General features: G+C 47.6%; 1 protein-coding gene across 5 annotated transcripts in view; it reads left to right on the forward strand.

The window, feature by feature from the left end:
* Positions 1-25,463, forward strand: part of LOC142587361 (Kv channel-interacting protein 4-like) — a 323,816-nt gene that overhangs the window by 77,045 nt on the left and 221,308 nt on the right. Inside the window, exon 2 of one of the 5 annotated variants that reach the window (XM_075698303.1) lies at positions 17,872-17,975. The exons of 2 other annotated variants lie outside the window; for them this stretch is intronic. In XM_075698303.1, coding sequence (XP_075554418.1) covers positions 17,900-17,975 — 76 coding nt within the window. In that variant the 5' untranslated portion in view covers positions 17,872-17,899. Of the gene's footprint in view, positions 1-17,868; positions 17,976-25,463 lie in introns of all 5 variants that reach the window. 2 more of the 5 variants (XM_075698302.1, XM_075698305.1) reach the window with 2 other exon arrangements.

Below are 25,463 nucleotides of genomic sequence, written 5' to 3' on the forward strand. Positions count from 1 at the left end.
AATCCTGCAGTGTGTCCAGGTAGACCATACGCAAAACATATTGGCCGGTTGCCGGGAGTGTGCCATTGTCCACTGCTTTGTGGGCACTTTGGCAGAAGGAAGTGAAGAGCTGAACGGCAGTGGCACGGCTGATAGGAATGGCGCAACGGGATAAGGTTATAGCCGTGCGATAGCCTGGGCATAGCTGAGAGGTGCAGTCACATCGGTATAGGCAACAGAAGGCGGCTCCGGCGGAGTCTCGCGGGCACAAGGTCGAGCTACGCAAACTTGCTGTTGTATGGCCTGGATAAGGTTGGCTGGTAAATGCGAGGGTGGTTGCGCGGCTGAGGGCAGCAGCGAAAGCTGACGTGCCACCTTTGCACGGACCAACTCCTTCATCTGGCAGAGCAGGGAGTCCATATCAGGAGCGGTGGTCGTGCTCGCGAGGGCGTCACAGGACAGAGGTGAGCGCCGCGTGAAATGACGATGTCTGCAGAGCTCGTCGAAACTCTGGCAAAGCCCTTCATGATGTCGTGTACGTTGACCGCCTCCACTATCATTCCGTTGACACGCCAGTAGACGTCGACGATGTCCGCTAAATAGCTGGTAGCCATTTCACCAGTTTGCAGGAATCAGCTCTGTAGGCATTGTTCAGCGTGACGCTTGCGCACGCCAGGGCAGCCGAAAACTTCTGCGGTTTTGAAGCGTGCCCACGTGCGGAGATCGGCGTCGTCGTTTTAAAGCGAAAGCTTTACTAACCGCGTCGAGCCCAGTTTAGCCATCGCCAGCAATCTGACCTTCATTTGAGCGCAGCTGGGCTGTAGCCTTGGCAACGCATCACGTGCCTCACCGCGTCCTGCAATGCCGCCGTCTTGCACATACGCTCTCCGCAGTTGAGTCTCCGCCTGACCAGATGAGTCGCCTCGCGCCTCGCTAAGAGGAACGCTGCGCTCGCCTATTGAGTGCGAGCTTGGCCGTGGATAGCCATGGATGAGAGCGAAGCCGGGCCGTCTTCTCTGAGCGTTACGCGCGAACGGGAGTCTTTGAGCCGTCGTCGCAATAGCGGCGTCTGACCAACCCGCGGATATCGCCCGTCGAACCGCTTCGCTGGAGAGGGTCAGGAGTGCAACAGGCGTCGCAACGTCGAGATCAATTTAGCGACCGCGTTCGCGCCATGTCCGTTTGTGCTTCGACGCAGCGCATGTTCGCGGCGCCTCTTTGGATGTACAGCACTTGCGATTTCTCTGTGGTACAACAGGCATCGTACCGTGGAACGGTGCGTGTCTACCCAAGCCTAATCACAGTCATGTCTAGCCACCGACTTAGGCACAGCCGTCATACCTGGCTTTCTTTCTTTCTTTCTTTCTTTATTGTTTCCTCAGACACAGTCTAAGAGGGGGCCGAGGCTAAAGGCGACAGAGCGCCTGACAAGGGCCCCGGCCCCCTTGCACAATATATACAGACAAAAGACAAAATACATCAACAAAGTTCAGTCAGACAGACATCATAGGTTCAGACAGTGGGCAATATTAAAAAGGGAGACTAGTCAGTGCACGAATATGAAGTCAGCAAATAATTGGTACAAAATATTTACATACGCAACATAATGTCTGCAACGTAAATACAGAACACAGCAATTCAGTTATCAGTCAGCACGTTCAACAACATCATTCATAGCCATGGCACTCATCACAAAAACCAAGCACTATTTCACAGCCGTGTATCAAAATTGCAGTAGCTGAGAGGAGCATGGCAAGGGAGAACAAAGCGCACTTTGTGAGGTAATTTACAATATTGAAAAGATAATGTCACTGTTCACAAGAAACTTCCTACAGTATTTCTTAAATGTATGTACATTTTTATTAAAGTCGACTTGCATATCTCCTCTGTTTAGAGCATTGGTTATTTGAAAAGATAATGCTTGCCTTCCATAGTTGGTTCTAACTTGCGGCATTTTTCGTTTTGGGTTTCGGGTACTGTATGCACTTGAGCTGGGCACTGCGTAAATATGTAACTTGTATTTATTGATCCATTGCAATAGCTTATAGTACACCTGGTCAGCCTTCAATATGTTATATTTGGTAAATAACGGCTGTGTTCTCAAAAACTGCTTGTTGCCTTTAAAATTTTCCAGTATGCGCAAAATTTGCTTTTGTAATACATTAAGTTTGTAGTAGTTAGTAGCTGTTGTTGTTCCCCAAGTCAAGATTCCATAGCTCATTCTAGAGTAAACCAGTAAATAGTATAGTGCCTGCTTTAAACGTTTGGGTATTAGATGTTGTACTTTGTAAATGCACCCAATGGTGCGAGAAAGGCTTGATTTTAGTTGACTAACGTGAGTAGTCCATGAGAGGTTGTGGTTAAACCAGACACCTAAAAACTTTTGTTCAGTAACCTGTTCCAGCAAGCGTCCTTCAAATCTAATGTTAACCGGGTAGCAGTCATGTTTATTAATTGGCTTAAAAATGACGTACTTTGTTTTATTTATATTTAAACTCAAGCGATTTCTTTGAAGCCATGCAGATAACTGTAATAAGTAGTCATTAACAGACGTCTCTAAACATTGCTTGGTTTCTCCGGTGAAAAAAACATTAGTATCGTCTGCATACATTATTAATTGTGGGGATCCATGTATTGCTATAATATCATTTATATAGATAAGAAAAAGTAGGGGTCCCAGAATAGAGCCCTGGGGAACGCCCTGTTGTACTTCGAGTTTGCTGGAGAACCAATTGTTAACACGTACATATTGATAACGTTTCTCTAGATAACTTCGGATTAGTTTTATTGCTACTCCTCTAATACCATATTTTTCTAATTTTCCTAACAATATGTTATGTTGAACAGTGTCGAAGGCTTTGCTGAAATCTATAAATAAGCCAAGAGTGAGCAATTTTTTTTCTATATTTTCAATTATTTTATCCTTTATGTCAATGAGAGCAATCTCTGCTGGTTTGTTTGCTTGAAAGCCGTACTGAGCTTCTGTTATTATTCGGTGTTTGTTAAAGAAACCGCTTAGCCTGTGATTGATGACGTATTGAAATACCTTTGAAAACACTGTCAGAACTGAAATGGGCCTATAATTATTAATGTTGGTCTCACCACCGCATTTGTAGATAGGTGTAACTTTTGCGATCTTCAGATCGTCTGGAAAATCTCCGCTAAGAAGCATCTGATTTATTATATGCGATAATATGGGGCTTATCAAGCATACCACATGCTTAATAGGCAAAACTTTTATCCCGTCGTCTCCACAAGCGACTTGGTTTTTTAGATTTCCTATTATTGTTTCAATTTCATGAGACGTTGTAGGGGCAAGCATGATTGACTCCATCAAGCTATTGATATGTACGCAGTCACTGGAAGTGCCATGCCGTCCTGAATAAACACCTACTTTGACAAAATGCCGATTCATTGCTTCTACTAAATTGTTCCCAGTTAGAAGCACATTGTCAATGCAGATTTCCTTCACGCCACAGTCAGCTTGATTTCTTGCTAATATGTTGTTTAGTAGCTCCCATGTCTTTTTGCCGTCATTTTGAACGTCCTGGAATTTAGTTTGGAAATAATTGGACTTCGCGTATTTTAGATCCGAGTTCAATTTGTTTCTCAGTTGTTTGAATTCATTCAGTACGCATGGATCTCGGGTTTTAAGAAACTGCTGAAATTTTCGGTTTTTATCTTTTATTCTTCTGTGCAACTCCCTAGTAACCCATGGTTTTCTAATCCGTTTACTTTTCTGGGCACTTTCTCGGAGGGGAAAGGCCAAATCGTAGCAATGCTGAAATTTCATCAAAAAGACCTGGTAAGCCAGTGTGGCGTTGCATTGCTTGAACACATCATCCCAGTTCTCTTCTGCTATATAGTTCTGAAACGTCATCAAGGTTTCATTAGTTATTGCTCGATACAAAATTTTTTCTTGAGGAAACACATTTTTCTCGGAAGGAAAGCCCAAGCAGAACACTGGCAAATGATCGCTGATGTCATATCTGAGAACACCAGCCGTAACATTTGCATCATCTATGTTGGTAACACACACATCAAGACACGTGGCCGTATCTACTGTGACCCTGGTTGGTAGTGATATCAGATTAGAACAGGCATAGGAATTTAGTATGTCATGAAAGTCCCTTGCGCATGGAATATCTGATATGGTGTCTATGTTGACGTCACCAAGAAGCATAAATGATTTTGTTACAGTCTGTAAAGTGCGAAGAGCATTGTCGATGAAGTCCATAAATTCCATCGATTTGCCTGCTGGCGGTCTGTAGATCGCTCCAACAGTGACGTTCGACAATTTCACAAACAGGCTTTCAATAACTTGATCGCATCTAGTCAGGTCGCTCAGCACTTCATACTGTACACTCTCCTTTATAAAAATTGCTATACCACCGCCCCTTTTTATATCCCTACTAAGGCTTACGCACTTGTAACCAGGAAGGTGCGGTGCGGTGTCTGTGTGTGTTAGCCAAGTTTCTGTTAATACTATTGAAGAAAACTTAATGTGTAGGGACTGAAGAAGTATCTCAAGACTATCCACTTTGTTTTTTAGGCTTCGCATGTTTATATGTATAACTGAAAATTGTCTTTTGTTTGACCTGTGCTTTTGATTAAAAGTTTGGCAATCGTAGTACTGGCAATCATTTTGTCCTGCCATCATTTTTCTGATGTCGAACAGGTGGGTGTACCATTATCCTTAGTTTATGTTCTCCAGATCAGACTGTTTAGCAATTCTGATAGCAACCGAGCCCTCGTCTTTTCGAGCAAGAATTTTCCCTCCAGAGCACCACACGAACTTCCATCCTGCAGACTTTTTCTTGGCGATCGCAGCCCCCAGAAGCCTTTTGTTTAAGACAGTCAAATGTTCATTCACGTATACCGGAGAAGCTCCTCCTCCGTAGTCAAGGTCTTTCGTAGTTATCCTTTGTTTTTTGCTTTTTTGCAGGATTACATTTCGCTTGGTACGCTGTACAAAACGAACTACTATGTTTTTCTCCTCCGAATTGTGTACAGCGACGCGATGACAAATGTCAATATCTGTGTCAACGATTGGCTCACCCAAGAAGACGCCAATTTTCTTAACAACCTCTGTAGCATCTCCTTCTGTTGGCACACCCTTGATTTCCAGATTGTTAGATCTCTGATGCTGTTCCAGCTCTTCAACTCTGTTAACTTCAACTCTGTAACGATGATTGTATACCTAAGTATAATAATTGCAGCTAAATCAAAGGTTACCGAAGTGCAATCAACACTTAAATAGGCTCAAGCGCGCTTTCGCTTTGCATATCCAGGATTAGTTGAGCTAAACCGGAGCCATTTTATTGAACCACAGCTAGGTGACGTCCGATAAGTAGAACATGGCGTTGTTGAGCTTTAGGAGCTCGTCCTATTTATTGGTGGTGCTCGCTCTGTCATACGATTTTAGCCAATCGTCAACGTTTGTCTAATCGGTGCCGCTGAAGATGTCAGAATCCCGCTGACGCTGGGCAGCGGCACAAACGACGGCTGGTGAAACCGGTCGGGATGTCTGGCTGGTGCCGTCAGCCATGAGGGACGGCAGAGTTAGGATGCGTAATTCCAGGGTATGGGAGAACCGCAGCGCTTTCACCAAATTTTAATGCGAACACAGGGCGAGAGACAGGCAGACAGACAAAGAACTTTACTAGTGGTCCTGAGGAACCGCGTTAGGGTACCTCCCTTTTCAGGGAGTATCCGTAGCCGTCGCGGGCCACACCAACGTCGGGGTCGGAATATCGTGATCCTCCGCCCTGTCGCAGGCCCTCTGGACAGCCCGTAGTTGCTCTGAGAGGTCGCCGCTCTTAAGGACTGCCTCCCAGTCGCTCAGAGTGGTAAGCGATGAGCTGCGTAACGCAGGGCATTGCCACACCATATGAGATAAGGAGTAGCACGCCTCCCCGCAATCTGGACCATGGAGTTCTGCATTAGGCGCGAAGTGACTGAATCGGCCCATGGAGGGGAATGACCCCGTTTGGAGCATGCGAAAGGCCGATTGTGGTCTAGTAAGTTTAGGATGTGGTAGCGGAAAGGCCAGCCGAGCAAGTTGATAATGTGCCAAGATTTCATAGAAGGTGTGACTGTGCGCGAGGTCTTCCACACCGCGGCGGTTCCGGTGGACTCACGGGCGGCGACTTAGGACTGTACAGGGATTCGCTACACAGGGGGAGAGAGCAGCATGCAGCGTTGGCTAGCCTCAACCAGCACAGGCAATCTCCAACTCGCGCCTCGCGGACGGCTGGCGATGTGGCTGCAGCGCCGAACATTCCTATTCACTACTGTTACAACATGGGCAGTGAATGCTAAGATAAAGAGCAACACTATAGCATACTAACTGCATATTAATACCCCGGGACTGTTATTTCCAGTTACTTCCTTTTGGTTAGTAACTGTAACTATCGTTTTTAGAGAGTGACGATATGTTGCGCAATATTTATTAACGTCTCGAAAAATCCAGGTGACCTGAGATAAGTGCGCTACCTGGCACACGTCCTAAATTAGTCTGATTCCACAAAAAATGGTATCACCGGCGATATTTTTGCGTGTGGGCGCGCGCGCTCTACTGTTGCGTTCTCCAAACACGGCCGAGCTTCAGCAATCATAGGCTGAGAGCATGAATCAGTTGTATCAGAAAACTCAATCGACCGGTGTCGGAACAAGAACAATGTCACCGTTCTTTTTAGTGGCACGTCGTAACGAGGCTGGCCTATCGATAAATATGTCGACGGACCCAACCGAGAAGCCAGAACTTTATTTGGATAGGCAGCTTGGGTGGCCCACAGAGATGCGGTTAGAACACTGTTTCCCAAAACGCACAGCTTTCATTTGCATTGGCCCTCCGTGTCGCTACCCATGACTGATTGAAATCGCGGTTGAAATGTGCCTATGCATTGATCTGCAAACGCCAACCAAAGCCTGCTGAAGGCTCTGGTATGCACTTTGTCTTCAGACATCTTGTCGAAAGGAAGGCTTAATGAAGATATCCTTGAATATGACAGTGATTGCTTGCTGAGTAAGTCCAAAAGAAAATTAAAATGAATGTTTGATTATAAAGTTGCTTAAAGTGATTGCAAGATGCTCTACACAAAGAGCCGTTTATACAAGTATGAAAGAATATTTACTTGAAGAAAACTTTGTGCATGGCTCAGTGGAGATGGGCCTTTCGGAAGAATGTTTTCAATCGGTCGGCCGAAGTGAACGGACGTGTCGTCGGCGCGCTCTGCAACCACCGAGACTACGCGACCTTCACCGACCGCTCTTGACCGCCCTTGACCGCCCTTGCCCGGGCCGCTTTCGCCGGAAGTCATATGGGAAGCGGCTATCTCGCCGTTTCCCACCGACCGCCTTTTCTTTCCGGGACTTTGTTGCCGCTCCTCGCACTTCTACAGCTCTGAAGCAGTTCCAACGCGGCTGCCCCTGCCAGGGCCATAGCTGCCTTGGCGTGTTTTCTACACCATAAACCAAGAGCGCCAAGCGACCAGCTCTTCCGAGGCCCATGTTCTAAACGGGCGTGCAAAGGGCCTTCGGCCAATTCACCGCCCTGTTTCGATGGAGCATTTATCTACCACAACGTCATTTTCCAACGAGCAGAAGACGCAATCGGTGACGGAGAACGCCGCCGCGTGTTCCTCGACAACAACGAAGGCGCCCGAGGTGGATGCCGCGGGAGTGGCCGCCGATCCCATCGTCGCCAATTTTCCCTCCCAACAGCGAGAGGTGGACACTCCGACCGTGGAAAGGATGGAGCAAGATGCTGCTCCGAATATTTACGACGACAAAACTGACGAAGACACAGGTGGCTGTTGGAAGACAGTCATACATAAGCGACGCATCCGTCAAACGCGCGCTGAGACGCAACCCTCCGAGAACATCTTGGGCATTCCGGATGCCTTCCAGCCTACCGTACACAAGCGCTGTCGGAATCAGAACCTGCCTCAACTTCCTTTGCACGAGGAAAAGATAATTCTGCGGCCTCATAGAGGACTTTGTCTCGATAAGTGGACGCACCTAGAACTCGGCAGTGCTCTAAAGAGTGCAGCCGGCCTGACCACCGAGGATCGTCAGGACATCATATTCCGACTGCGACCTCAGCAGAACTTGGCAATCATCAGCACACCCCAGTCACACGTAGCCGACGCATTGTACAAGGTGAGGGAGCTGAATCTTGGTCAGCGGGTCTATCCCATCACGACATATTTTGCGGCCACAGACAACTCAGGCAAGGGAATTGTTCCTGGCCTTTTGCCCGGTACACCGTCTTTCAAGCTAGTGGATGAGCTTTCGGCTCCTGGAACTCAAATACTTCAAGCACGAATGATGGGTCAAAACAACGTTGCGTTGGTAACATTTGAAGGACTTAAAGTGCCTCGCTACGTGCGTTTCTATGGTGCAGAACTCCTCATCAACCCCGCCAACTGGTTTGCAAGCAATGTCACAAGCTCGGCCATTGGGCTGATCACTGTCCTACGCCGCACGTGGTCATTTGCGCGACGTGCGGAACTGACAACCCCACCCCGTCACACCCGTGCACCCCACACTGCAGATCCTGTGACGGGGCCCACCCTACAGCGGATCCAAACTGCCCGCGGCGTGCTAGCCAGACACTGAACAAAGCTTGGGTGCGGAAAGCTCTCGAGGAAAAGCAGCGTGAACTCCAACCCTCCAGCGACCCGACCACTACCACAGATACAGCGGAGACCCGAACGTCGCGCGCCTCAACGAAGGAGACCAGAAAAGCCCGGTCGGAGACCCGTTCGAGATCCCGTCACACCTTCCGGACCCGCTCCAAGTCTCGGTCCCGATCCCGCGAGGCATCGGTGCGCCTCCCAGAGAAGCGCCCTCCTTCCCCATCTTCCCAACAACCCTACAAGAAGGCCCTGCAGACCAACGCCCCAGCCAAGGTGACCCTGGTCCCTTCAGGGGTGCAGCGGACCCCGGAGAAGAAAACAGCAATGGAGGCGCCTCGGGAGGTAGGTCGGGCGGAGGGTCTCCCACAGCTCGCTCCGCCCCGTAAATCTCTCCCTAGCCCTTCCCCTATTACCAATTCGTTACGAAATCCCGATCCTCTAATAGAAATAGCCCGCCTACGTCGTGACATGGAGGCGCGCTGTGAGCGCCTGCAAAAACAAATGGACGCCCTGGTGGCAGACATTAGCACTAGTATGCAGGCGGCTCTGGACAGGATAGAACGCCAAATGGAGGCCCTTCAAATAGGGATAACGGAGCAAGTTAGATCATGTATAGAGTGCACTTTCGCACGCATGCAAGTTCCTGAGCTCAGCGGTAACAACGAAAGCGCGCTTTCCGACCAAATCTCTCGGCCGCAACCTTCAATTGTGGGCACCCGGCGTCCGCATCCCGTTGCAAGACCGCCTGCTACCTCTCGCGATGATTATGGCGCCGCGTAACGCGGAGCAACTAGTGGTGTGGCAGTGGAATTGTAGGGGATTCCGCCGAAAACGAGGTTCGCTACAGCAGTATATCGCCACATCCACGAACCCTCCCGATGTCATTCCCTTACAGGTAGTCAATTGCACCCCTTCTTTATCCGGCTAAAACACGCTCTCGGGTGTCTCTCCTCTTGTGGGAGCCTTACTTTCGAAACATGTTACATGTCGCATGCATACCACTAACATTGGCATTCCTCACCAAATATTGGAAATAATTACGCAACGTAAACGCAGCGAGAGTCTGTTTATACTCAATGCATACAGTTCCCCCCGTTCGCGAACGCACTGTTTTCAGCACCCACTAACAGAATTTGGTAGGTTTGGACGGGTTTGTGTGGTGGCCGGCGACTTTAACGCTCCGCATGCTGCATGGGGCTACGTTAAATCGCAGGCTAAAGGGGCCCGCTTATGGAATGCCATCTGTAACATGAGATATAGAGTGCTTACCGACCTAGAGCACCCCACTCGGATGGGCAACAGCGTATCTCGTGACACCTGCCCTGACCTTACCTTCGTGCGCAATACTGGTCCAGTCGTTGCGCACGGGCCTTTAGAGGAGCAGCTTGGTAGTGACCACTACATTGAGGTGACCACCTTGTCATTGCGGGGTGCGCGTAGGCCCGAGCGAAATGTGCATAAACGGATTGGGCGAAATTCAGGGAACGTCGCCAGGACCCACCTGAGCTCCAAGGGTACGAACGCTGGCTTGACTCTCTCGCACAAGATCTAGAGGCCCACCACGAGCACACTGCGCACCACAGCCGAGACACCAGACATAGACCCGCGTTTACTTCATCTTTGGAACGCCCGCAGAGGGTTGACACGACGATGGAAACCACAACGCCTCACCCGCAAACTTAGGAAACGTATAGATCAAATTAAACGGGAATCTCAGGAGTATGCGGAGATCCTTAGGAGGAATAACTGGCGAGGATTTTGCGATCGTCTCTCAGGCACATTGAGCGCAGCAAAAACGTGGTAGATTCTTCGTTCACTCACAGATCCCAGCACAACAAAGGGAAAAACATTTCAACAGCTGCACATCCTAATGCACGAGTGCAGGGACGATGTCTCGACACTCCTCAGAGAGCTAGAGAAGCAATTCATACCCACAGGCCTGCCGCCGCAGTACCCTGACTATCCTTATGTAGGCGAGGCGAACGAATTGCTCGATGCGGACATCACATCTGACGAGGTGCGGGTGGTCCTACAAGACCTACGCCGCAACACGGCACCGGGAGCCGACCACATCCGATTCGCCACCCTTCGTAACCTCAGTGACGCGGATATTAACCACCTCACCCATATCTTCAATGATTGCAGGCGCAAGGGCATGCTTCCCCATGCATGGCGACATGCCGACATCACACTGATCCCCAAACCGGGCAAGCCTGTTAAGGTTGAAAACTTACGACCCATCTCCCTAACATCCTGCATTGGTAAGCTCATGGAGCATGTACTCTTGCGGCCGTCTGCAGCCCTACCTCGAAGAAAAATTATTCTTTGCTAACTCTTAATTCGGATATCGGGCTCATCTGTCTGCCAAAGATGTGCTTTTACAATTGCGGGAGGAAGTCATAGAACCTCCGTCGTCCGCCCAAACGAGAGCACTCATCGCCTTAGACCTAAAAGGGGCATTCGATAATGGTGAACATGGCCTCATCCTTCGCGAGTTGCACATTCACACTGTGGAATTCGTATGTACAACTATATCCGCACATTTCTTCGAGATCGCACAGCCACCGTAGGAATGGGACCGCATCGATCCGGTACGATTCGCCTTGTAGGACGAGGGACACCCCAGGGCTCAGTTCTTTCCCCTACTCTATTCAATATCGCGCTCGCAGGGCTCCCCCGGCTACTCGACCAGATCCCTGATATCGCGCACGCTATTTATGCGAACGACATTACTATCTGGTCGATACGGGGTTCTGACGGAGCCATCCAGGACACACTGCAGCAAGCAGTCGATATACTTTCCGAGTACGCGAGAAAATGCGGCTTAAGATGTGCTCCGGAAATGTCGGAGCTCATAATCATTCGCCCCCGGAGCCATTCCTCTACTCCCCCGATCACTGTGCTCGTGGATGGCACACTCATACCACAGGTTAATCGTGCTCGTATCCTCGGCCTACACGTCCAAGCGGGTGGCAGGTCAAAGTACACTGTTTCCCTTCTATCCAGACAGATTGAGCAAATTCTGGCCATGATCCAGAGGGTCTCCAACAGGCGCTCGGGCCTTCGAGAAGAGGACCTGCTGCGCTTGGTGGAGGCATGCGTGATCAGTCGCCTTACATACCATCTCTCATTTCAGTGGTTGACCCAAGCGCAACAACTTCGCATAGACGCAATGATTCGCAAAGCGACGAAGCTCGCCCATGGCTTCCCGAACTATATTCCGCACGCCGTCTCCTTAACTTAGGGACAGATAACACACTAGGCGAGCTGCTAGAGGCACATTGGGTCAGCCATCGCCAGCGCCTCCTACTCACTCCTAGTGGCCGCCACCTTCTCACACGGCTAGGATACTCTGTCCCACCCCTTGAGTCTGAAACCCGTCCAACGATCTTGTCGTCAGCGATACGCCAAGCACTAAGTATTCATCCATTGCCACGTAATATGCACCCCGAGCATGACAAAGGGCGGCGCAAAGCCCGTGTGCGATACATTGGCCGCATGCTTGCAAACATCCGGGAAACACATACGTTATACACGGACACATCACGCACTCAAGATGGCTATACCTCGGTAGTTTTGGATGGCACCGAATCCCTGAGAGACTCTGCTGCAATGCGCGGAACAAATGCCGCTTACGGAGAAATTCTCGGTGTTGCTCTTGCAATTCGATACGTCATCCGTGTTGCTGAGGAAGTGTATATATTGACGGACTCGCAACAGGCATGCCGGGCGTTCCTATCAGGACATGGCATCCCGAGAGCGGCGCACCAAATTCTCAAACAGATCCCGCAAAATACACCAACCACACCTCCCCGCATCCACTTACTCTGGACCCCTGGTCATACCTCGCTGCCGGGTAACGAACGTGCACATGCGGTTGCGCGAGAAATTTCCCTCCAGGCGACTTGGCGTGGTGAGGCGACTAGTTCAGACTGGCGGGATCCCTTGCTCCGTTACAAAGACATACTCCGTCATTATACACGCATTCGTCGCACCCACGCCTCACCACCGCCGGCCTTCTCGCGGGAGGAAGCAGTGGCATTACGCCAGTTACAAACTGCAACTTTTCCAAATCTTGTCTCTCTCAATAAATTCTAGCCACACTGTTATGCAGATCGTTGCCCTGGCTGTGGCAGCTCGCCCAATCTTCCACGTCACGATTGAGTGCACTGCAAACCTCTTTCCTCCCTTGCCAACTCTCCTTTACCCCCTACGCAACCAAGAGCTGTGAGACGATGCCCGCCGCGACGGACCTCCCGAGGTCTTCCAAGCTGTGATAAAACGGGCTCGAAACATCGCCGGAATCATCTTAGGGACCCTGGACTGAGGGTTCCTCCCACAGTGCTCTCGCCATTGAAATATTATTAATAAAGATGTTTTACTCTCTCTCAGAAGAATCAAAATGGTGCAGTATTACCTTAAGCGAAGGTATGACAAGACAGGAAATACTACTAGGCAAATTGAGTTTCGCGAAACCCTAAGAAAAGTATTGATATTGATATGTATGGCAACGTAGCTGATATGATATTGACGCTGGAACGGTTGCTAAATTTGTTTTCCGAATTGCTGTTAGAATAATGTAGAAGTAGGTTGCTTGCGCTTATTGTTTTTGTCCTCGCGAGATTGCGCTTACATCTCCCGGTCAAGTAACTAGTATAGAGCCACTGTAGCCTCGTTTACACGAAAGCTTACAGTAGTGCGTCGCATTTCTTCGCGCACGATGGCGCATGCGATAGCGCGCACATGTGGCGCCATCCCCTGTCGTAGACGCATAAGCCGAAAGCGTCACTCGCCGTCGAGTGAAGGAGAGAGCACGCCAGTGCAAGCTTAGATTTCCTCTCTCGGCCAACGCGAGCGTTTACGCGCGCCACTTGGGACGCCCGTCTCAACCTGCCTGGCCCACCAGTGCGATTGACCTTCCTAGCCGTTCACTTCAATGCGATGCGGCTATTGTGAAATTCACGTAAACACCGCTGCAGTAAGCAGTTCTGGAAAGTTGGAATATGCATTTACTAACTTCCCACCGCGAGCTCTCAACTGGAGAGCTCGCGGCATATCTGATTATGGAAACGAGAGTGGCTACACTTTACCAACAGGCTTTTCCTTAACGCAGTGAACTTTTTTTAGAGCGTGTGATGATGCATTATCGACTGGGCTTGTGTTCAGTTTCATTGTGATCCAATATTGTCGTGCCATATGGCGCTGTTTATAATCTCACTTTGATACGTTCGGCGTAGTCTACTTTGTGTGAATTTGGTTAGTTCTTGATAATTTTGAAAGAACCTCAGATACTATTCGAATCAATCAAATAACTTTATTTTGCCTTTCTTACATCACCAGAATCATTTGCCGGAGTCAAGCCCCTTCATAAGCGTGGAAGTACACATTACCTTACTAAGTATAGTCCAATTTCCTTAATTTAAACTGCATGTAAAATTCTAGAACATATAAAACAGAAGCATATTTTGGAATGTTTGGATAAGTATAATATTTTGTCAAGATCTCAACAAGCATTCAGGAAAGGGTTCTCTACTTGCACTCAGTAATTGCCATAGATGATTTCGCTGATGCTATAAATTCTGGAAAACAGATTTATGCTACCTTTATGAATTTCGCTGTAGCTTCTGGTAAATTCTCTCACGATCAACTGCTGTTTAAATTAGATGTAATATTTAAAATCTCCCAGCTTTTAAATTAGATTTCTGCTTATCCCTCAAATCGAAAACAGTACGTTTCCTTTAATGATCGCTGTTCTCACACAGCACCAGTTGACTCTGGTGTCCCTCAGGGCTCAGGCCTTTGTTTGTTTTATTTTTAAATGAGATAATACAAGACATACCACTAATAGTCAAGTTATGTGCAAATGACCACATCCTTTATTCGGAAATCGAAACCAAGCTAGATCAAATTCATTTAAAGAACGCACTTTAAAGGGTTATTTATTGGTGTTATAAATGGCAAATGTCTGTTAATTTTTAGCAGAGAGTTTTCATGAAAATTTCTCATAAATTTAATCCTCTTCATTTCACATATTCAGCTTGTAACACCTTTCTGTTGGAAGCGGCGCACCGCCTTGGTCTTCGGATTTCACGTGAACTTAATTATCTCGACGAAATACATAAACGCCGTAATTAGCTCATGTAACTATAAACTCTTTTATCTAAGACTAACTCTCAAACTTTCTGCTCCCGCTGATCGCTGTTTAAGGCAATTGTTCAACCAGCTTTAGAATGCGCATCTATAATTTCGTACCCGTACACTCAGAAACATGTTAACCAAATTTTTAAAAAATGCGGAAGAGAGCGGGGAAGTTTATTTTTAACAGCTCTGGGCTAACTTCAGTCACATCTTTATTAGCAAATGCCAGCCACCCAACCCTAATGCAAAAGAAATCGTGTGTTGGGATTGAAATTCTTGTTTAACTTAATTAAAGGTTATTATAATGTAGACATATCGCAGATAATTTCTTTTTCTACCGGATATGCCACAAGGCAGAGACATGCTTTGACCATAACTCCTTTTCCATTCGAAAGAACACTTTTAAGTACTCGTTTTCTATAAAGTATACATATCGCAGGTAATTTCTTTTTCTACCGAATGTGCCACAAGGCAGAGACATGCTTTGACCATAACTTCTTTTCCATTCGAAAGAATACATTTAAGTACTCGTTTTCTATAATGTATACATATCGCAGGTAATTTCTTTTCCTACCGAATGTGCCACAAGGCAGAGACATGCTTTGGCCATAACTCCTTTTCCATTCGAAAGAACACATCTAAGTACTCGTTTTCTACAATGTATACATATCGCAGGTAATTTCTTTTGTTACCGAATGTGCCACAAGGCAGAGACATCCTTTGACCATAACTTCTTTTCCATTCGAAAGAACACTTTTAAGTACTCGTTTTCTATAATGTATACATATCGCAGGTAATTTCTTTTTCTACCGAATGTGCCACAAGGCAGAGACATGCTTTGACCATAACTCATTTTCCATTCGAAAGAACACTTTTAAGTACTCGTTTTCTATAATGTATACATATCGCAGGTAATTTCTTTTTCTACAGAATGTGCCACAAGGCAGAGACATGCTTTCGCCAGTACTCTTTTTCTTCCTAGGAAAATAACTGCATGGAATATACTTACTAATTAAGTCGTATCACAACCATCCTTTAATTTTCTTGCTGCAGACCTACAGCAGTGACTTGTCTCGATGCCGCGCTAAGCTTAATGTATGCTCTTGTGCTTCGTTCCAGTGCAGCATTGTGTTTCCATTGCCAACTTATGTACTTCCCTTCTATGTATTTCTTTTATTGTTACAGTTTTTTTCCTAATTTGCAAAACCCAACAAATGTAACTCCACTCTAATAAAGTTCGAAGTCGGAGTTGCAGTATTTATTCAGAAATAAATAAGTAAGAAATGCGAGGACAAGGACAAACAGTTGCTACGCAGCAGCTGGGCGCAAGTTTTTGCCCCTATCCTTGGCATGCAAGACATAAACAAGCAGAAAATTGTTCTATCAATGTTTCATGCATGTCCAATTTCCATCTGCCCTGTGGCAGGGGTATCACACGTGTTATGCTCAGTTAGGCACGTTTCAATTATTTCATGAAAGTAATAAAACTAAAGGAAATGAACAAATACCACAATGATTAGCCCGGTACTTTTACAAAGCGGGACGTCAGTATGATATCAAGTTGTTTTGCAATTGCTGCATGTGTTTATTTTTTCGAGATGGCTCTGTTTTAAGCTAAGAATAGTTCGTTCGTTTTAATGTTTGTCCCTGCCGCACGGGTAAGTTAGCCGCAATGTAAAGCTTTTAGAGAAACACACCGAAGCGTAGAATATTATATGTATGGTCTGCATTCGTATTTCATCTCGAATAAATATGAACCTTATATTGTGAAATTTGTATCCTTTCTTAAACCACATGAAATATAGCCCAAAGATAATCTGAAAGAATAATGAAAATGAATGTGGTGAATGTAATAATGAAAATAAGTGTGGAATTGTGCTCTATGCATAGTTTCAAATAACACTACTTAGGGTAGACATGCAGATGTGTCTGTTCTTGTACATGAGGCTAAAATACACCCCTCTGGCGATACAGCGTTTGAGACCTTTTTCTGCTGCGAGCCAAACATGCAATCAGAGACCTCTGCATGGTTCATAAATTTATTCCTCTTGTATAAAGGGTCGGCCTCGGCAACCAGAAATCTACAAGAAAACTTGGCTCGTACACTCTTGCCATTTCGCGAGGTTTAAGTCGTGCCTTTGGCTATAGGAGAAAACGATGGCACGGAAGATGCCGGATGCTGCAGGCCTTAGCAAGCGTTGCAGCAACTGTGTCAAAAAGAGCATTTTTTTCCGCCTGGCAAGTTGCCTTAGCTTAGATGAGGAGACAAGAAGATGAGAATTGAAACCTACATAAGGAGCAGAAGTAGTCTACCCTAATCCCATTTTCATCTGAGATTTGCTCGTAAACAGTAAAATGGCAATTTCCACACCATTCTGCCGACATTTCTCTTCTGCTCAGATGCGAAAGAAAATCAGCGTGAATTACAGGCACGATGCTTCCGGCACGTGTGCTCACCAACTATTTACACGAGTGTGTCACCGTGCATACAGAGTGATTTATGTTGCTTGTTGTGGTGCACGCAAAATTTACGCCCACTTCTCGCGCTTGCTTCAAACCCTTGCGGAATCAGGGAAGGTTTGCCGAAAGAGCTTAGGGTTCGTTATTTCCTCGTACCGCATGGTTTCTAATTACGTCAATGCTTTGATTATTAATATATAGCTAGGTTCTGCGAGTTTCAATGATGTTTACTCCGAAAAGTTCCAAAAGACAAGTATTTAGCGGGAGCCTCTATGCCAGCTGCGGAAGCACTAAGATTGCAAATCTTTGTGACGAGCATCGAATCAAGCTGCTCGATCTTATGTTGTCCATTGCGGTTGATTATTTATATTCAATTTTTTGCTCATAACAGCGCAATAAAGGCATCGCAAAATTCTGTGCCTAATGCTTCAAAATCTTTCTCCGATGACGTGTGTTCGTCTAGCCTACACATTCAATTTCCACCTGCTCCTTTCTGCAGAGCAGGGGAAGGCATCTGGCCGCTTTGCGTTAGGCACTGGTCACGTAGACAAAGCAGCGTGTCGGGGCGAGCGCGTGCATCACTAATGCTGCACACTTCGAGTACGGAGGCCGCATTTGTGACGCCCTCTCTTTTGTCTTTGCGCGAAAGCAGTGCGGCGGCAGTCGTCAGGCGACTCACCATGATTGCGATGACTATGGACACCCTGGCCATTTGGTCGTCACGCAAGAAGAAAGAAAACCAGGGTAAGAGTGCAGGTCAGTACGCCTTGGCAGCACCAGTACACGCACCGCACCCTGCAAGCAGCCGTCGATCAAGCTGTCACACTGCCGCCTCATTGCACTGCACTCTTCGAACCCTGCCTGAGTAGAGCATTTTAGCATGTTCGCCAACTTCCTACGTTCTGAGATTTACCGAGTTTCCGGAGAGGTTTACCGCAACAACAACAATGGTAGCAAAATATTGGGACGCTTCGTCGAACGACAATACTTTACCGACACGTTTGGTGTCCCGCTAGTCTTCTTGTAGAAAGAAAATATTTTAAAAGACAACGTATACACGATTACGCCGCTGCTGAAAATTCGCATCACTAGCAAAGTACAATACAGCTGCTCCCTGCAATAACTGCTCTGCCTTTGTATAGCCTAGCCTAAAGCCACTAGGATGCGCCACCAACACGATCAATTCCATTTACACCTCTGATAACCCAGTAATCCGAAGCCAGTAAAAAGTTTGCCGACAAACCAAAGCTTCCAAATCTTCCTCTCAATTCGCTACTCACGATGCAGACGTTGTTGCCAGCACTCGACAATTTGAATGGAATTCTGGGGCTTTTACGTGCCAAAAGCACGATTTGATAATGAGGCACGCCGTAGCGGGGGACTCCGAAGTAATTTTGACCAGCAGGGGATCCTTAACGTGCCCTAATGCTCGGGAGACGGGTGTTTATGAATTTGGCACCCAATGAGATGCGGCCACCGCGGCCGGGATTTGATCCCGCTACCTCGTGCTTAGCAGCGCAACACCATAGCCGCTAAGCCACCACGGCGGGTTCGACAATTTCGTAATTGGCTGCAGGATATAATAAGCACGTTAAACGTGGCAAGTGTTGATGACTTGGTCGTGCGTTCAACTTCAGAAATAAAATGCACGCTTACTCAAGTGTAAAATAAACGCAAGTGGACGCGCCCGCGTCTGGTAAATATCATGAAGGGAAGCTAATACTTTCTCTATTCACTGTCTTTTGGAGAATCTTCGTGTTGATGCCATTATCAGGTGGGGAGTGACAGAATAAGCTCAATTTCGCGTATAATAACTTCACGCTTTGCGGCGATCAAAAAGCATACGGCTGCAGTAACCCAACCGTAGCAGAAAATTTAGTGCTTAGATATGAAACCTGAGATTACTCTGCCATCTTTTAGCATCGTCATACACAAGACCTTGCTTGTTATTTTTTGTCGGCGGAAGAGAAAGTATTTCGGATACACCTATGGTATAACATCTACTGTAAAAATATATATTGTTTTTTCTTGTGTTCTATTAGTTTAGTTCATTTGGAAAACATTGAATTTAGACGGTCATTCTTCGTTGTAGCTATATAATACTTGAACCGTATTGTTATCTGTACTTTCAAGGAGGGCAAGGCTCACGCTGCCAAGAATGCACTAGTGTCGTCATCGCAGAGCGTGGATTCATTATTCCTGCACAATTGTGTGGTTACAGATGACTGATAAAAGTAAAGCGTTAAGATTCCGCCATTTACCCGCTGTGGGGTGGCTAAGAGGGTACGCCGTAGTGCTGACGAGTACCATGCCGTGGTTTCGAGTTCCTGCTGCGGAGGGAGCATTTTTGGGGGGCGGAATGTAAGAAACGTCCATAGTTTAGGCGCACCTTAAAAAAAGATTAGGTGGTCCGAAATGAAATGCATACGTTCAATACATAGCGATACTTACAAGGCGCTGTACAGTACCGGTACGTTAAACACCACATTTTTTTAGGTACCGCCATTTATGACATAAACGAATGAGCTACATGCATCAATAATATACAGGTTTGTCCCACATAACTTGAGCATAAGTTTTAAATATGAAAGGCACTCTAGACGCGAGTTGAACCGAATGCGTAATGTTAGCACTCACCTATAGTTACTCAAGCTATTTTTTATTTTCCTCTTAACTAAAGAATTAGTTATGTTGAATAATTCAGCTATTTACGTATTGGCTGCAGACCCCAAGTGTAATACGCAAAGTTGTAGAGCACCTTGAGAAACCTTTGAATAAATTATGTCCAACACGATATATCTAACGGGGTCCTTTTTTTGCGCGTTCCAAAAAAGCCCGCGAAATTTGAAAAATAAAACACGTGATGGCGCGTTTGCACACTATTATTCTGCTGCTCTCAAGCGTGCGATGGATGAACAAGGTCGGCTGCAGCGAGACTGGCCTGCGACAGGGCGTTATATGTCTGGTGTAGGTTTCTGGGCATGCGGCTCTTACCGCATGACAGTGAAAATGCGTGCTGCTGGCCGAGCGTTGCCGCTGTCAACAGTATTAGACAATTTTAGCACTGCGCTATGACAATACGTACGCAGCACGCAAGTGCTTTGCGGAACGTAGGAGCGCGTGTCGCGTTAGGGCTTTTAGTACTGCGAAGTGCCTGCCTACGTAAGAGGGCGAGCATTAGACGCCCGGCGCGTCGGAGCGCATTGGCCGCGTCCGCCAGTACGTCGAACCGTCGGTCGAACTAGACGCTGTTGATCTCTCTAACGTTATGCAACGCGTGGGCGCGTTCCCGCTTCGACGAACTATATTTAGGCCTTTAAGAGACCCTACGTTCAATACGGATGAAATACACGATCATATCGAGAAAAATAAAAACCGAGTACTTGCTTTCTGAGGCTGGCACGGTCATTTCCGACAAGCTGCGCCAAAAGCAGGTCCAGCCTTTCGCATAGCTGGCACACACTGAACACTTTCTCAAAAACAAAGTTCCTATTTTTGCTATGAATTCCCACCGTGCAGTATCCGGGAATGGCTTCGGTGCGTTCACTTCACGCAGCAAAGTCAAATCGTAGGCCATTGAAAAGTACAGCCTTCCGCTGGTCGCCTTTGACGCTGCCATTCTGTGAAACTCTTTTTGTCTCGCGTTCTTCCGAACAAACAAGAGCCACAACAGCAGCACGCAAGGTTTCCTACGTACGCTCGCAAGAATCGGGTGCGTGCGGACGCAGCGGCCGCGTACGCGTCACGTACCGTTCGTGTTGCGTTCTGCGCATGCGCACTCTGCAGAACGTAGCGAAATTACGTACGCAACGCCGTTTCGTACGCTAGGTAGGCAGTACTAAAACTGTCTATTATAGAGGAATCGATGCCCCACGGGTCAGGCTATTCCGCCTTTTGCTTCGCTTCCCTCTTTCTTTCACGAAAAAAACTACACTTCGATACAACACGACTTCCACGCGCGAGGACATCAATGTCATGTGTCGATTAAACTTCCTTTGATGACCGTTATCGTTAGTAGTTCCATGAGTATTTCGTCTTCCACCGTTTGTTTCACTGCAATGTAGCTGTCACATTTGCCAACTATTTGGTTTCATTAGTGTTGTATATGCTGCCATCTAGTGAAAGCGGGGAGACATACTTCCCTGACTGCGTGTGGTCGGAGACCTGGCAGCGCGGGCTCTTCTTCTTCTTGAGAAAGAATACATCTGCGAGGCCATTAAACGTTTGCGTATATGACTCCTCGTCTGGCCATCTCGCTCTTCCTTCCTGGCTACAACATGGTGTCAGAAGAACAGGCTCTACCAGCGGACATCGGCCCCTATTCCTCCTCCGTGCGATGGACGATTCCAGCAACGAAGCGCCGATGAGCTGCTCCCTACACGCACATCTCGATACTCAGGCAACGCGACCCCTTAACGTTGGAGACCATGACGTCATTCGTAGTTCAACCGCCGGACGCCTTCAACTTCTCGTCGCTGAACGAGTGGCCGAAGTGGAAACAAAGATTTGAAGGTTTCTGAATCTCTTCAGGATTGTGCGTTAAGCCCGAGAGGCATCAAGTAGACGCGCTACTCTACTTCATGGGTGAGCGAGCTGAGAAAATCTACGCCACTTCATTTACATATAATTTCATTTTATTACCTTAAAGGCCCCAATAAATGGAGCGTTACATAAGGGGTTATAAGAATAAAAATACGTAGTAACAATAACAGGAAGTTTTTTGCATTTTCGATGAACTTCGATGCGCACATAATGACAGCAACAGCGTTGGGAAGGCCGTTCCAGTCTGCAGCTGTGCGAGGACTCTTTTGCTCTCCTTGAAGACAGCTCCAAGAAATTCGACGCAGTCGTGGAGCAGTTCGAGAAATACTTTATCCCGCGACGCAAGGTAATCTTTGAACTAGCCAGATTCAACACCAGAGTGCAACAGGACCATGAGTCGGCCGAAGATTTCGTTACTGCGCTTCACACACTTTCGAAAGACACTGCGAGTTCGGCGCTCTTCGAGAAGAGTTTGTGCGAGACCGCCTCGTAGTTGAGATAGAAGATAAGCAGCTATCCGCCAGGATACAGCTCGACGCAGACCTCACTCTTCAGAAGGCTCTTGAGTCCGTCCGCCAGATCGAGAGCGTCCATCAGCAACAAGTCGAGCTCCACCAGTAAGTGCCATGTGTGAACAAAGTTGCGTCTGCTCCCCAATCCACTCGGGGTACTTCGAAACAGGACAAAAGCGGCATCTATTCACGTGAGGCAAACAAGCCATCTTCATCTTCCGGTAAAAACTGCATGCAGAAACCATGCCGTTGGTGCCGTCAAGAGCGTCACCCTCGTAATATGTGCCCAGCACTCTCGCCAGACTGCATGAATTGCCGAAAAAAGGGTCATTATGCCTCCGTATGCATGTCGTGACGCCTAGATTGTGTCGAAATGCAACAAGTCAATTTAGAAACACGATTCCTCGGACTAATCAAGACGTTGGATGCTGGAACGTGGGAGGCAACAGTCTGGGTTCATGGTCAGCCAGTAGATTTTAAAATTGACACTGGCGCCGACGAAACAGTTCTCCTGAAGCAAATATTCCAGACGCTCAAGGACAGACCTTTTCTCGCAGCTCCTCCTCGCCAGCTACATGGTCCAGACGGAAACCTTCATCCAGCCGCAGGAGTGGCAAAACTAGAGCTCATCTACCGCGACCGTACGACTACTCAGGATGTCTACGTCTTAGATGAGTTCCACACTTCGCTGCGAGGCAAGCTAGCGATCAAAGAACTCGGGATGTTGACATTTGTAAACGCTATTGCTGAGAAAGTGAATCAGAAAGAAGAATTTCCAGCGTTGTTGCAGGGACTTGGCAAGCTGTACGATGAACACCGAATTCAGCTGCAAGCAGCAGCGAAACATTTCGCTCTCAGCTCTCCGAAGGAAGGAAGGAAAACTTTATTTGGTCCTGCAAGTAGTGACAATTAACCACTAAGCGGGCCGCTCCCACGTCGGGACCGGAAGGCCATACCTCACGGCCACGTCATGAGCCTGCTGGAGAGCCCAGTATTGTTCATCCAGGTCCGGGCTGCGAAAGTGCAGCCTTCCACTTGGACGCATCCTTGATCGCCGAGTCTTCAATTCTTTCGCAAGACCAGAGCATGTGTTCGAGCGTGGCTAAAGCACCACAATCTTGGCAATAAGGCTCTGCATACGTCTCCAGATAAAACGTGTTCAGTCTCCGTGGGCAAGGATAAGTACCAGTGCGTAGTAAGCGTAATGCAAATGCCTGAGCCCTGTTTTGTTTAGGATGCGGCAAACTGTAAACCCTGCGATTAAGAAGGTAATCCTTCGTGATTTCAATGTATGTGGAAGGGGAGTCTCTGTCCTCGGGGAGTACCGCCACGCCGTTGCGTGGTGCAGAGCAGAGGGTAAGATCTGGCGTTCCCTCATCAGCGGACTCACTGAATTTCAGAGGGGCTCCCTCGATCATCCCAATGTGAGCAAGGAACCAACATAAGTAGTGTTGAGAAATCTCACATGTCTGCAGAATCTTAAAAGCAACCTTAGCCACCGCTCAAAGGCCCTAACGGCCGAATTTGAATCGCTATATACAAAAGACCTGCGCCTGTCAACCATGGCGAGCGCAATAGCCGCTTGCTCCGCGACCTCTTGCCTATCAGTCCGAAAGGTAGCAGCATTAACGACACCGCCCTCATTGTCCACGACAACTATGGTAAACACCTTCCTCTCCTCGTTAAAAGTAGCATCGACGAAGCCAACCATCTGATTCTCATCACGAATGAGCCTCAGCAGGCAAGCTCCCCTGGCCTTTCTTCTACCAACATTTCGCTCCGGATGCATGTTCCTGGGAACAGGCTTGACGTGATACCGATTAAGGACCTTCAAGGGAATACCGACATGAAGCTGCGAAATCTTCTCCTGAGAAACACCTAACTCTCTCAGAATCTGCCGACCCGTGCTAGTAGTAGAGAGACGCACCATCTGCGTCCCCTCCTGAGCCTCAGCTATCTCATCCAAGGTATTATGAATTCCCAGCTGGAGAAGTCGGTGGGTGCTGGTACACATTGGCACTCACGACACTTTCTTCGTACTCTTCTTAATCTGCGTGTGAAGCTTCTCCTTCTCCGATGGTTTCCACTTGTGCATGGCGGCCACATAAGTAAAGTGGCACAATACAAATGCGTGCATAAATCTAATCAAACTATCCTCCTTGAACCCCGTCCGCCTGTTGGCCACCCTCTTCACTAGGCATACCGCATTTTCTGTCTTGGCAATAATCTTCTGGATCGTCAGCGTGTTGGCCCCGCTCGACTCAATCATCATCCTCAGAACCCTGATCTTATCAACCCTAGGTACGAGATCACTATTTCTTGTACGAAGCTGAATGCTCAGCGGGTCCACGGGGATCCATCCCCTTGGCTTGGGTCCCCTTCTAGTACGACTGTAAAGCAACAGCTCTGGCTTAGAGGGGGAGCAGCATAACCCCGTCGGGTCCAAACAATTCTCAATTACATCTACTGCGTCCTGCAGAACGCTTTCGATATAGCCCTCACTACCACCGGGATACCATATTGTTACGTCATCTGCATACATGGTGTGCCTAATCCCCTCAATCTCCAAGAGCTTCTTGGTCAATCCGACCATAGCCAGATTGAAAAATGTGGGCGAGATGACGGCGCCCTGAGGAGTACCCCTGTCTCCAAGATTTAACGTCTTTGACTCCAGCTCCGCAACCCTCAAGGTAGCCTTCCTGCCTGACAGGAAGGACCTGACATAGTCATGCAAGCGCGCGCCGAGGCCAAGATCCGAAATGGACTTAAGAATATAAGAGTGCCAAAGGTTGTCAAAAGCCTTCTGCAGGTCCAGCTCTAGGATGACCTTAACGCCCCTTCCATCTCCATCAATGACCTGATGCTTGATGAGCTTCATTGCGTCTTGAGTCGAGAGCCCGGCCCGAAAACCAATCATAGTTTGGGGGTAGACCTGGTTCTCCTCAAGGTACCTTGTAAGCCGATTAAGCACCGCATGCTCGGCTACCCTGCCCACAGACTCCGAGTCGCATCCCAATACCTTTATACGAAAGGACAAAGTTGGAACTAGAAAGAATGCAGAAACTCGGCGTCATATCACTTGTTGACGAGCCCACTGAGTGGTGTGCACCAATGGTAGTCATCCCAAAGCCCTCCGGAGATGTGAGAATCTGCGTGGACTTGACAGAACTGAACCGCCACGTTCTGAGAG

The sequence above is a fragment of the Dermacentor variabilis genome, chromosome 7, assembly GCF_050947875.1.
Source record: "Dermacentor variabilis isolate Ectoservices chromosome 7, ASM5094787v1, whole genome shotgun sequence".
Classification (NCBI taxonomy): domain Eukaryota; kingdom Metazoa; phylum Arthropoda; class Arachnida; order Ixodida; family Ixodidae; genus Dermacentor; species Dermacentor variabilis.